At 36.8% G+C, this 12,654-nt stretch overlaps 1 protein-coding gene across 4 annotated transcripts; it reads right to left on the minus strand.

Moving 5' to 3' along the window:
- Positions 1-508: 508 nt before the first annotated feature.
- LOC139714861 (uncharacterized) lies at positions 509-12,193 on the minus strand. 4 transcript variants are annotated; one of them, XM_071626511.1, is made up of 6 exons: positions 11,966-12,193; positions 7,840-8,005; positions 6,976-7,120; positions 5,768-5,857; positions 4,050-4,149; positions 509-2,977 (listed from the first exon to the last, which is right to left on the minus strand). In XM_071626511.1, the coding sequence occupies exons 2-5, from the start codon at positions 7,957-7,959 to the stop codon at positions 4,097-4,099; spliced, it is 408 nt and encodes a 135-aa protein (XP_071482612.1). In that variant the 5' UTR covers positions 7,960-8,005; positions 11,966-12,193; the 3' UTR covers positions 509-2,977; positions 4,050-4,096. The 4 variants fall into 4 exon arrangements, with proteins under 4 accessions (XP_071482612.1, XP_071482609.1, XP_071482611.1 ...); XM_071626508.1 differs by lacking the exon at positions 4,050-4,149; XM_071626510.1 differs by having other exon boundaries at positions 509-4,149.
- Positions 12,194-12,654: the final 461 nt, after the last annotated feature.

Below are 12,654 nucleotides of genomic sequence, written 5' to 3' on the forward strand. Positions count from 1 at the left end.
AAGTGGCCATTATTGTCTATGAACGTTGTTTGTTTGAAATATGCATCATACCGTCCAGTCATTTTATCTTATTCTTTCATAAAACGAGGAATGAGTAGCGGTAATATTTTGTAGCAGGTATATCTGCTGCTCCTCCTGACCAATTCATAGCCGCACGAAGCTGATTGGAAAGCACTGTCCTTGGCTTGTCTGCAGAAATAAATGACAATACATTTGGATATTAAACGCCATGAGGTGATACTCCTATTAACTCGACAATACTAGCAATAATAGGTCCGACCAGCCATTGTTATGATGATGATGCATTTTCAATGTCAACGATCCTAGTGGCCTAAATGCTTATTCGTCTGATTGTCAGGGTCATACACAACGCCCACAAAGCTGTCTGATATCCAATTGGTTAACTGCGTATCACGTGACGCGTGGTACCAATGAACGTGATTCATTGTCACTTGTAACTTGTGTAGTGTGGACGCTGAAGCACACACATGACAAAAGGACACTCAGTATATAGGACCTACACCTGCATCACTGATTCCCGAGTGACGACCCAGATAGACAGCGCCACGTACGACGTAGTGTAGAGGCTGACACTAAGATCCAGGGTTGAGAAATTTTTGAAATCCCGTTTGACCAGGATATCGCAAGGCATTTTGTGGGCATGCGATGTCGTCACCTTTTTCATAGATGAACTAAAGTGAAAAAAAGCATCTTTTTTTTTTCTCTCTCTCTCTTTCTCTCCGTAGGCATATATGGGTCAGAATTTTGAACGATGTACAATTGAGCCAAAACAAGGCAAAATTTAAAAAGTAGGAAATTCTCCAAATCATTTATCTTACCTGAAAGAGTATAACTCAAGCTTTAATATGAACCCAATTATACTAGGATTTTCCCAGAGGAACAAGTTTTTATTCACCGCGGAAGTTTACCATGTCCAGAGCAGCGAACGTCCGTGAGGAATAGTACTGCACATACATTTGAATACCATTTAACATAGTTTGCAAAGATCTGATTCAGTTCAAAATCGTAACGAAATATCTTAAGGGACATGTGTACGTGTTTGCAGAATATTAAGCTTGTACTCTTAACCTGTACGTAATGGTAGACAAATGATGATTTAACCAAATTCGTCATTTCTGTTAAAATATTGCTCTTCCGCTAATCACTTTCTCCACTTTACGCGCATTTTACAGAAACTCAATATTTTGACCTCTTATTTCACTATCCCATACTTTAATCCTCACTCCCAAATAATAACACACCTTTTTAAGATGTATCTGATCTAGACAGTCTCTATAACCCAACAAACATAGCATAGTTTTCATCACGGAGGTTCGCATATAGCTCACGGACGTTCGGAACAAACAAGATATTGCACAATGCAGCTCTCTTGAGTTGGAAATGCATTCTACTCACAACAAACAGCTGCATTTCATGTCGAGAACAAACTTTTCTGCAAAATCCTGAAAAGATATTACCAATTCTTAATTGTATAAGCTTGTTTATCTTCTCATATTGAGGAATCAAAGAAAACAATTGTCCATCTCTCGTAAATGATCGTACAAACGTACGTGTAATCTCAGTGACGTAGTCCATCCTTGAGAACGAATATATTTATCAAAATTTCGTTATCATGAAGTAAAGATTCAGGTCCTAAATTTGTTAGCTAAAGTCTACAATGCAATATTTGCTTATAACGAACATGGTCACAGCTAAGATTATGACAAAGAATTAACATAGAAAAAAAATAAAAGAAAATGATCTCCGTTACAGAAATACGAATTTTAGCTGGAGAGGGTAAACAGGAAGAAATCCCTCTGCGTTTGCTCCCTGCGTTACACACTGTTACCGAGGAGAATTTGTGTTATTATATTAGTCAGAAATCATATTAGGTTCGATACTGCGAAGTTTCGTCATAACAAGACACAATAAGTCCATATAACTTGGATGGATATTTGTGACTTCGATATTAAACAATATAGTTTTTTATAACAAACATTTTGTAGCGCGTCATTTCGGAGGCTCGTTATTCATACAGTTTGTCAATACGAAAATTGATAGAGTTCGTATAATCATGAAGCTTTTTTATTCGGTAAATGATAGGAATCTCCGAAGGTTAATCGAAAGGTTTATTAATTGGAACATGAAAAATCAGGTTCGCTTATCCGAGTGTGGAGAAACAAGTTAACAACCAAATCCTCCAAATTTCAAAACCTCATGATAACCGTTTTCACCTAAACGAATATCAGGCCCATTCCACTTTTAGAAGAACGGACCTAAAAATAATGAACCTTGATATTTATTTTTCGGTTTAACAAACTTTCGGAATAAGAACATTTTTAATAACATACATCCTGAAGTAACTACAAACATTTGGATATTCTTAGTAACGAATCTTTGGAAGAGCGAACGTATCAAAGTGCAACCTTAAACCTATTCTTAATCATTACTTTTTTAAGATGTGTTTTCAAAGTAAGCACAGAAGCACAAACAAATTGACGATCTCTCTGTCTCTTAAATGTAAAATGAAAAAAAAAATCTTGGAAAGAATTACAAATAAACATTGCTTTTCATTGATGAGTATACAAAAACAACATGTGATGATAAGCGGAGGATTTGCGTGTTTTCATCAGACAATAATTGTATACTGCATTATTTTTGTTCGGTTGTGACGGCATTTCGATGAATAAAAAAATAAACAAACAAACAAAAAATCCTCCAGAGGAATTTGGTATAACGGGAGTGCACTGGCAATTCTTATCTCTGTGTGTTGGAGCTCGATCCCTTCTCTGTTTCTCAGTCATTTTCATTCAACTGCTTCCACGTCCTTTTGAAACTTTTCCGTTTCTTCTTCAACACATGCCCATTACAGACTTCTTCCGTCATTATCCTGAATGTGATTGCGTAGCACTTTTCGGATTTGTCTCGTCTTGTTTTGTTTTGTTTTTGTTTTCTGTTTTGTCGCAGCATGTTCCGGCTACATAGGGAATGAGAGAAAAATCGTCGTGAAGAGAAAAATAAGAATGAATTAAGGCATTTAATATCATGACAATTACAGCGAACGTCCGTTATGGAGACCAAAACTGGATATGTTCTGTTTGAGACGGCAGCTACCATACTCAAAAGATAAACACTTGGAGCATCTGTCACTAAAAAGTGGCACTGTTCTTCTTTCTCCTACTGTGTAATCCATTGACTTATTCTACCAACGAACATCCGTGATCAAAACTTTTTCCGTTTGTTATTACAGGTAAATTGAGTGCTGAACGTTATTCACTTTTGGGTATGAGCGGCTCGGTGATTTGGTATTATTTTCAACTAACATTAACCTTATGTTCAGTGATATATTTGTAATTATCAGAAATTTCCTTTCTCGGACAGAACGTCCGTGAGAGAAACTTTCAGAACCTTTCAGAACAGTACAAATTGTCTCCAGATCCTCATTAGAAAGAAATTTAAATGCACAGAAATTACAGATTACGCAAAATTCCATTTTCCTATAACTTTGTTTTCAGTGTTAAGCTGTTTTGTATAATTAGAGGGAAAACAAGCGTAAAATTGTGAGTAAATTTTCAACTGTTTGTTCATCATAATCACATAACGCCTTAAAAATTCTCAAACTACTGCTCTATACTCATTGTTTACTTTGTAAAACTTTATTTGTCGCTATTGGAGCCAAAAGTTTTAAAGAATACAGGACACTTTCGGGACAAGTTATCCCTATCGGTCGGATTGCATACGTCACGGACGTTCGTTCTACTACTAGGGGCATGTTCCAGGACGGATAACTAATCGGCAGAGAGTACCTAGCCTTCTTAACTCTTTCAAAAATTTGAAAAGGTATTGTTAATGCAAATTATAAGAAATTTGACATCCTAACAACATATGTATTGCTCAGAGGGGGAATCAGGAGGTGAATTTTCAGAGAAAATATTAATTATTTGCTTGGTTTACGGTGAATTGCATGGTCCAAAAACTGCGGACGAGCCTCAGTAAGCTCCAAAAATGACATGCAGCTCCTAGGCTAGAGAGCCAAAGGTAAAATGTACCTTCGCCATCAAAGCAAGACGGTGTCCCACTCGAAAACGTTTTATCATCACGGACGTTCTTTTTTTCTCGGAGGTGCGTCTAAAAATATAATTTCGGTTCCTATTTGACAAAGGATGGACAGAAATTCAAAACAAACATATTATCGTGTCGCTAGATCTTAGCTGATTACGACTCAGAACAATATTGCCAATAACGTTTAATGGGCTACGATCTTTATTAGAAAATGGCGGAAGCACGTCCGTGACGAAAACTGAGTATAATTTTGCATAAAAGAATGTTACGTCCCATGCACAGCCAGCGGACGTACAATTTTTGCAGGATATGTTCATTAGGTGGAACACCAAATTTTCGTATATATTACAGTTGGGACAACAAAGTAGAATTTGCAGCAGCGATAGAAATGAAAGCATCACGGACGTTCGTCTGTTTAGGGCTTTGATATTTCAATTGTTCTCTGTGATTTTATACGTGCTCATAAAGTTCTTATAATTTTGTGGTACAAACCCATGATATGTCAAATCCAGAACATGGTCAGATATTAGATGCCACGTACCATAAAAAAATGCAGATCATTAGTTTGAAAAACAACAATTATAGTGAAAATAGCGTTTTTACCGTATCTTTACATTTTAAGTTCTTGTCAAATGAAAAATATCAGGGAAAAGTCAACCAAACCATACATTTCCTGAAAGGAAATTTACCAATCTTTGAGATGACATGAAAACATTTGGTTTCTTAGATCATCCTGGCGTGTTCTGAGGGAAAAAATGTCATAAGGTGCGAAAATTGGCAATTGTACATCGTTCTCACCCATATGATAAATATATATATATATAGATATATATATATATATAGAGAGAGAGAGAGAGAGAGAAAGAGAGAGAGAGAGCGAGAGGGATGGATAGACAGATAGATATAGATGTATATAGAGGTATAGATATAGATATAGACATAAATATTGATATATGGAGAGATATAGATATAGACATGGAAGAAATGATTTCAGTGCATTGAGATGTTCCAGAAATAAAAAGTGACAAAGTGGATTTGTGTACATGCTGATGACAAGTCTGCAACCTGTAGACCAACACCATTCCGATTTTCCAACTGATTTATTTATTTATTTGGGTTTTTTTTTTTTTTTTTTTCAGTAGGGAAGCTCTGGTAGTGGCGACAAACACTGTTATTCTCAGACTGAGGCCCTGCACATATACATCACAAAATAAATATTGTAGATACATGAAAAACAGACATAACGATACTACACAGTTGCGGTACACTTACAACATGGCCATATTGTTGAGTATTGAGCAATCATTAAATTCTAAAGTACACTTGCAAACACGCACACACACACACACTAACACACACACACATACACACAAACGTACACACACACTAAATTTGACGTTGCTGAGCAAATGAGAACTCGACAGCACAATACAAGATACATAACTTATATACGACATCATACACAAACTGTCAAATAATAATCAGTCAAATATCAATAATATTACTGCGGTACAATAACAATTGTGGTACAATCTTCTTCCACAATATCAATACAATAATTATCGTTCAGAAAGATAATGATGATTGTAGAATGATTATAGATATGTAAAATACAGGGAGAATATTCATTGGCATTATATGAAAAAAGGTGAAATATCTTGAGAAACTTATTTCACAAGGAATTGGAGGTTGTTTGATACTGTACCTTCGGTCTCCCGAAATTCTCTCACATCATATTTGAAATCCACTGTCCGCTCGTCAGCGAGGGCTTGGTAAGGTGGGATGTAGCCGAATGCTGAGAGAATTAGGCAAAACTTTGCATTAATTGTGATACAAAAGGCAAAATACAACTCCGGAACATTTACTTTGGTAACGTATAACCCGACTCTTACGTAAGTAGCAAAAATGAAAGTGATAGAGGCCCTTGCCTCTTGGGCTTGATTGAAGGTGAAGGTTGAACTTTTGTTAATAGGGGACTTGACAATGACGCTAACTATATCTAACCCACCCCAGACCCCCTCCCCCCCCCCAAGAAAAAAAATATATCTTATTCATATATAGATTCAATGCATGCAGAAACTTCAAAACTATGAAGATATACCACGTGAAAATTTGACCAAAACCGCACAATGGGAATCGTTCAAATTTTTGAAATTGTGGGTTCCCCAATGTTTCTTTCATCGTTGAATCAACGTACGCCAACGCTAGTGTTTGGAGCTACTAACTAACCTTATACAGAGTGTAAACTGTGTAAGTTAGAGAGCAGATTTCTTTCAGGCCAGGTAGTGGTTGAGAAATGTTTTGATAAAAAAAAACATCTCAACAATCATTCAAATATCGTTTAGTTGCAAATTCATCGACACACATTCAATATTCGCAGCATGACAAATATTGTGCTTATAAAACACAAAACACAAGAAATGTATGTTTACCATAAATATTATTCTTTTCAGTGTCAGTGGATATCAAGGTAAAAGATACAGGCCCTACAATCAATCTTTAATCCTTTGACTTATTGGTAACACATTAATGTCTGCTGAGGTTGTGTAGTGTTACGGTTCCTCTTCAACATTGCTATATCTAATAGTGTTTTTATTCGCTTGTTTGTTGTTTGCAGGTCACACATAATTTCGTTCTCTGGCTATGCCGTATCCTTAAATCATGACTGGTGATTTAAATGTACATGGTAAGCTTACTGAGTTCGCTCATAGTCCGTTACCCGGAAAAGGGTAAAATTGGTTTAAAGTACACGTATAAATGTCGGCTTGCTTGATGCTGTCACGAGCATTAAGGCATTATCACTTTGCAAAGTCCATGGTCAAGAATAGCATTACACCCGTATTTTTTATTATCTTTTTAATCTAAATATTTAACCACTGTGTCGATCCAGCCTTGTTCCTTATAGCATCTTACCTGTCTGCAGAAGCCATTTAGCCAGCGGTAGCTTGTTCATAGCGCGAAAAACATCCGAAAGGTATTGCCTGGCTTCCATTCGAGTTACATCACCCTGTAGGATCATCCACTCATTCAGCATGTTCGAAATGCCTTCTTCGGTATTCTTTCCGATGGATGATTGATTTAAAGTACGATTAATTGTAAACGGATTAAGAGACATAAGTGTTTGCGGCTGATTGCGGTATCAGTATAAGTTTAGAAACTGTACGTCTGCACGACAGACGAACAGTTTTGAAACAACACTTCTCAAGGTTACTCCATAACAACTTGAAAAATGAAGATTCAACCATAAGCAACAAAATCATGTATTCTTTTCATCAGAAGCATAGAGGGAAGTCCTCGCAGTGATACGCACGCGGTAGTGCCTGAATATGATTATACAGTATTATGAGGAAAACAAAAATGGAGTCTCGAGTATAATTAGAATGCCATATACATAGTTCACAAATTTCCGCCCGCCTGGTGTAGGATATTAACATCACATTGTTAATATCACTGTGAAAATTCATAAGCATGTATTTTCATCTCTGACGAACGGAGAGGCCCCGAAAATTCGAATTTGATTTAAAATCAATGCAATTTATTAGCATTCAACCCGTTTGAGTTTGAGTTAATTGATTTAACCACGATAACGGTTGGTTTTTGCTGCAACACGCATTTTCCATAGACTCTTACCCGAGTGCACCGGAGCGATCCATCAGAAACAAATAAATGTTGGGAAAGTACAAATTAGATATTTCGCACCGGTGTCAGTCACTTATTGGAAAGTATGCTGCGGGACACATGTGTTGTAGGAATGTATGAAATGATAACAAGACTTACGTTGTTATAGTCTTTTTTCTTTTGCTCGATTTCAGAGTGCTTGAAGCCGAGGCGAACACCCAGCTCCAGCCACTCTTCTGGGTAAATCTTTCTAGCCACTCGGCTCAAAAGTACATCCATCGCTGCCACTTATGTATCCGGTCGTCATGCACTCATTTTACTGTACCTGTGGACATGCGAAATAATCATACAGTGTAAATCACAAATCACAAGTATAATCACGTAGGAGTTTGAAACGTCTGCGTTGTCTGGCTTATGGACTACGATAAAAGATGACAGAGACAACGGATAAATATGAAATACAGCGGCAAAAATATACGAATAGAATTGTCATAAGTACTGTAGGTTAGAATAATACCAATAGAACAGGTTAATTCCATTAAGGCAAATACATAGGAAACTAATTTGACAGAGATATTAGAATGTCAACAGATTAAAATGTTAGTGATACAATTATGCAAATTGAATAAACTCGAGAGATGTTAAAATACATTAACAAACATAATAGATTGTTGTAAAATACCTTTGCTAAAATAAGGAAAAGGTTCGGAGGTATACTATAAGAGTTGAGAATGCCAGGGCAACGTCATATTATAAGTACGACGTTGTAGATAGCGTGTCTATTGCGTTTATACCATTTATCACATTATCAGATAACGAAGCAATGAATAACAGTTTACTGCTCATTGACTTTTTTGAGACGCTTCGAAAGTGTACCCTCGGTGTTGAATACAGATGTAAAACCAGTTCTCGAGTCTCGAGAGGGGCCAGGAATCTCGAAATGAAAAAAAAACCAAACAAACAAAAAAACAACAAAACAAACAAACAAGACATACAGGTCGAAGCTCTTGTTTATGCCTTGAACCGCCAGTGTCATTTCGCGAAAATCTTATACGGGGAAAATGCCATCAGCTCCAATGTTTCTAGAAATCAATGCCGCGAATATTTCTGGGTTCATGATCTATCATTTTGTACTGTACTAGACCTACGGTCTACTAACTCTGGTCAAAGTGCAAAGTGCTGTTAGGACCGATATTTATTGACGATTGCGCAATGGAGAAAAAAAAAGACCCTTGTCACCCCATTCACATTACGCTTTGAGGCACGACAGCTCGCCACATCATAATGTCGCGTTTCATCCTCTTTATGTTTGAGTACATCTTAACTTCAAAGTAGGTTTTCCCCCAATTAAAGATTAACTTTCCAGTTCTCCAATGAAGCGTGAAAAAAAGACCAAGAAAAAAAAAAGGCCTGATCTATAATTATTCATGGCAAGCAAAAATCTTGGAGCATACATCGAAAATTAATAGCAGATATTGCCTGATATTCAGGTTTTTGTATTCAAAAGGGACTCACAAGGAAACACACACTCCCATCCACCCACCGACACACACACACACACACACACACACACACACACACACACACACACACACACACACACATTCACATTCCCCGTTCCTTGAGGGCAGGTGGTCGACATCCGACCAGATAATTCAAGAAGATCCCTTTATTCAAATTCCTCGGTTTGAATTTTATGATAGTAAAACTCATTACACCTTGGAATCTACATATTACGTCCATTACCATTTCATCATCTTGAAAATTCTAGATGGTATAAATGAAAATAGATGTTTTTTTTTCCTCCTCAGAAACGCTCTTATCATGATGTACTCTACTTGTGAGTACAGGTAAAATTTTTCAACTAGGCATATTATACTCGCCTGATAAAACAACTATTCCTTGCCAAGAGTGTATCATCATTACCATTCCCTCCCTCCTGTAATCGATTCCATGTCCATCAAAGAACCAAACTATCCATTTATATCCTACCCGAAATCGAGTGAATTTCATTTGTCGTGACTACGACATTTCTTGCCACATCTAAATTCTATTTTCTGGTCGAAAATTTGAAATTCTCTTGATCATTGAGCAAAAGAAGCTTTCAATTTAGAAGGTCTTATGTGACTGTGCATTACAAAATCAACAGAAGGTCACATATCCTGGTTTCAGGATTAAAAAAAAAATAGATGAAACAGGTCAACCTACCTAACTATACTCTACTCGCTAGTACAGGTAAATCATTTCAACTATGGCATATCACACTCGACTGATGAAACGGTTCTATGTTTGTGTTTGTGTTTGTGTTTGTGCCCGTATTTTTACTTCTTTTCTGACTTTGTGTCTCTATTTCTTTCTCAAACTATTTGCTTAATTTTGGTTTTGGTTTTGTAATTATCATATTTTTTTATGGGCAGATTGCAAATTAGAGTCCCTGCTTGTTTCGCAGTCCTCTACATTTCCAACATTGATTCGGTATTAATTTTGTGCCAAACAGTATTTCATTCTATTTCACTTTGTTTTGTTTTGTTTTGTTGTTTTTTAGGCGCTGATTCAGTCTTATTATGTGTGTCCAACTGTGTTTCCTTGTGATTACATTTTGTTGCAGATGAAATTGAGGAAATGGGTTCAACTAAAATTGTGCAACAGGGATGCATTTGGATTTTCACCCAGAGAGAGGGAGAGAGAGAGAGAGAGAGAGAGAAAGAGAGAGAGAGGAGTTCAAAGGGAGAGATAGGGAGAGACAAATAGGGAGAGAGAGAGTTCAGGGCAATGGAATTCTAAAAGCTTTGTACTCGCTGTTCAAAGTTCGTGGCACAGAGATAACAGGGGAGTAGCTAATGATTTCTATGGAGCGTCACGTAATCGTCATCATGCATATTTTACGCTTGAACACACACGGCAGACAAGGCGGCCCTTTTTTGTGTGTTTGTATTCACTAAATGCTTTTTTTTTTCTAATGTCGGGTATTTCCCTATACTGGAAAAGGAAATATCTTTGAACTGTTTATGCACACGTTTTATTGTTGTCTTGCCAGTGTTAGTGTGGAGCCATTTTGTTTGGTGCTCCGCTTGGAAGGTTGATTTCTTTGAGAAGATTTATAGAAAGAGGATACAGTGCTGAACAATCTAGAAACCAATACGTCTCAGTGTTTGTGATTCGACGTGGTTTTAGATAGCTATTTGCATCAAATGACACAGGGGTATGTTGTATAAAAATATTCAACGTGCAAGGTGTAAATGAAGCGAGTTTGATCCAAAATGGAAAACAGTTTGCTAGTCTGACCGGCTCCAGTGGACTGTATAATTAAAGCAAACGCCTTCGTGTTCATTTAAGTTCAATTCAACTTTTAGATTATCTCACATTTCAATAGAGCATACGTAAACAGATGAAAAACAATGTCATATCATTCTAAGGATGATATTTGCTTTAGAACTCTTCTGTAATATTCCAGTCGAGTTGATAGCGTGAAATCAACATGTAAATGGGGAGAATTCAGGGACCTAGGCAAAGGCATGTTTCTTAAATTTTGGTTGTCTTACATTACTCTGACATTGAGACCTACGCCTCGTATATCAAAGGAAAGATGATTACACTTGCAGCGGTAAACAGTTGATATACAACAGTTAACGACAGTGGACATGAGAAAAAAAAAAGAGAATAAAGGGGAAGTTCACAATGAAAATATGAAAATACCTTACTTAGCAATACCCATCCATCCATGCCAACCAGCAAGTAGGCCTGCATAGCAAAATCATATATAGTATATATATATATATATATATTATATATATAATTATATATTATATATATATATATATATAATAAATATATATATTATATATATATATATATATATATATATATAATTATATATATTATATATATATATATATACTATATATTATATATATATATATATATATAAATGCCAGCAGTAAAATTTTAGAGACAGCTCTCTAAAGTTTGCTTATACTAGGTCAAGGGTGTTGGAGTGCCAACTGGGTGCGCATTATGCCCAATGTGGCTTTATAGGGCTAAGCTATTCAATCTCTCATTGACGACAGACACACAACACCGGAGACACGTACAGACAAGCCAAGATTGCCTGTTGCTACATTCTCAGATTATTTCGGGGAGAGGAAAGCAATTAAAAAAAAAAGGATAGAAACCAGTCTAGCACAGACATACTGCAGCAGTTAAAGTGTAAAACCATAACATTCTGACGCCATTTTGAAAGAGACGTCCATATATACTGGGACAATGATGATACTTATGGTCTTACCTATCATCTCGCTCGTGGTTCCTGATGGAAGAAATGAGATCCGGTCTAGAGACGTCGTTGAAACTGATTGACGTGGAATAAATGCTTTGCATCTACTATCACTCTCAGTAAGAGGCGCAAATCCAACAGATAACCACTGTCCAGACAAGGCAGAGCAAAATAAAAAGTCCGAACTCGAGATCATGCATTCGTCGAAATGTTACTGTACGTTTCGAAATGTAATGTTCGTCTGCGCGGAAGTTGAGCTATTGGGGTATAAACTGTGTACAATGCGCCGCTTGAATCTTATCTGTATTGAATGGGGTTTTTTGTTTTCTTCTTCCGCGAGGGGAAACCCCTGAAACCCGTTCTATCTATGAAATGGCGCTCTGTCTTCCACCTCAGTACACCGAGGCGGAGGGCAAAATGTAATTGTATTTGAGTTCATGCGGTTAGGTGGTTTTATTCGTTCTGAAATACTTTTGTGAGCTTCCTTTTCTTCTCTGAAAGGTTCGATCCCCCGCTATACTAGCAGGCTACAAACACAAACACACACATACACACACACAAACACACACACAAACACACACACACATTGTCTCAAACATGCACGGGCAGACAGTGTATTATACTTATCGCTCCAGAATATATAAAAAAGAGTTTGTTCGCAAAAACCGATAGTCCGGTATTATGCCAAATGGAGATCTTGT

Source organism: Diadema antillarum, unplaced genomic scaffold (assembly GCF_040938485.1).
Source record: "Diadema antillarum isolate AM-2024a unplaced genomic scaffold, OU_Dant_1.0 seq00002484_RagTag, whole genome shotgun sequence".
NCBI classification, from domain to species: domain Eukaryota; kingdom Metazoa; phylum Echinodermata; class Echinoidea; order Diadematoida; family Diadematidae; genus Diadema; species Diadema antillarum.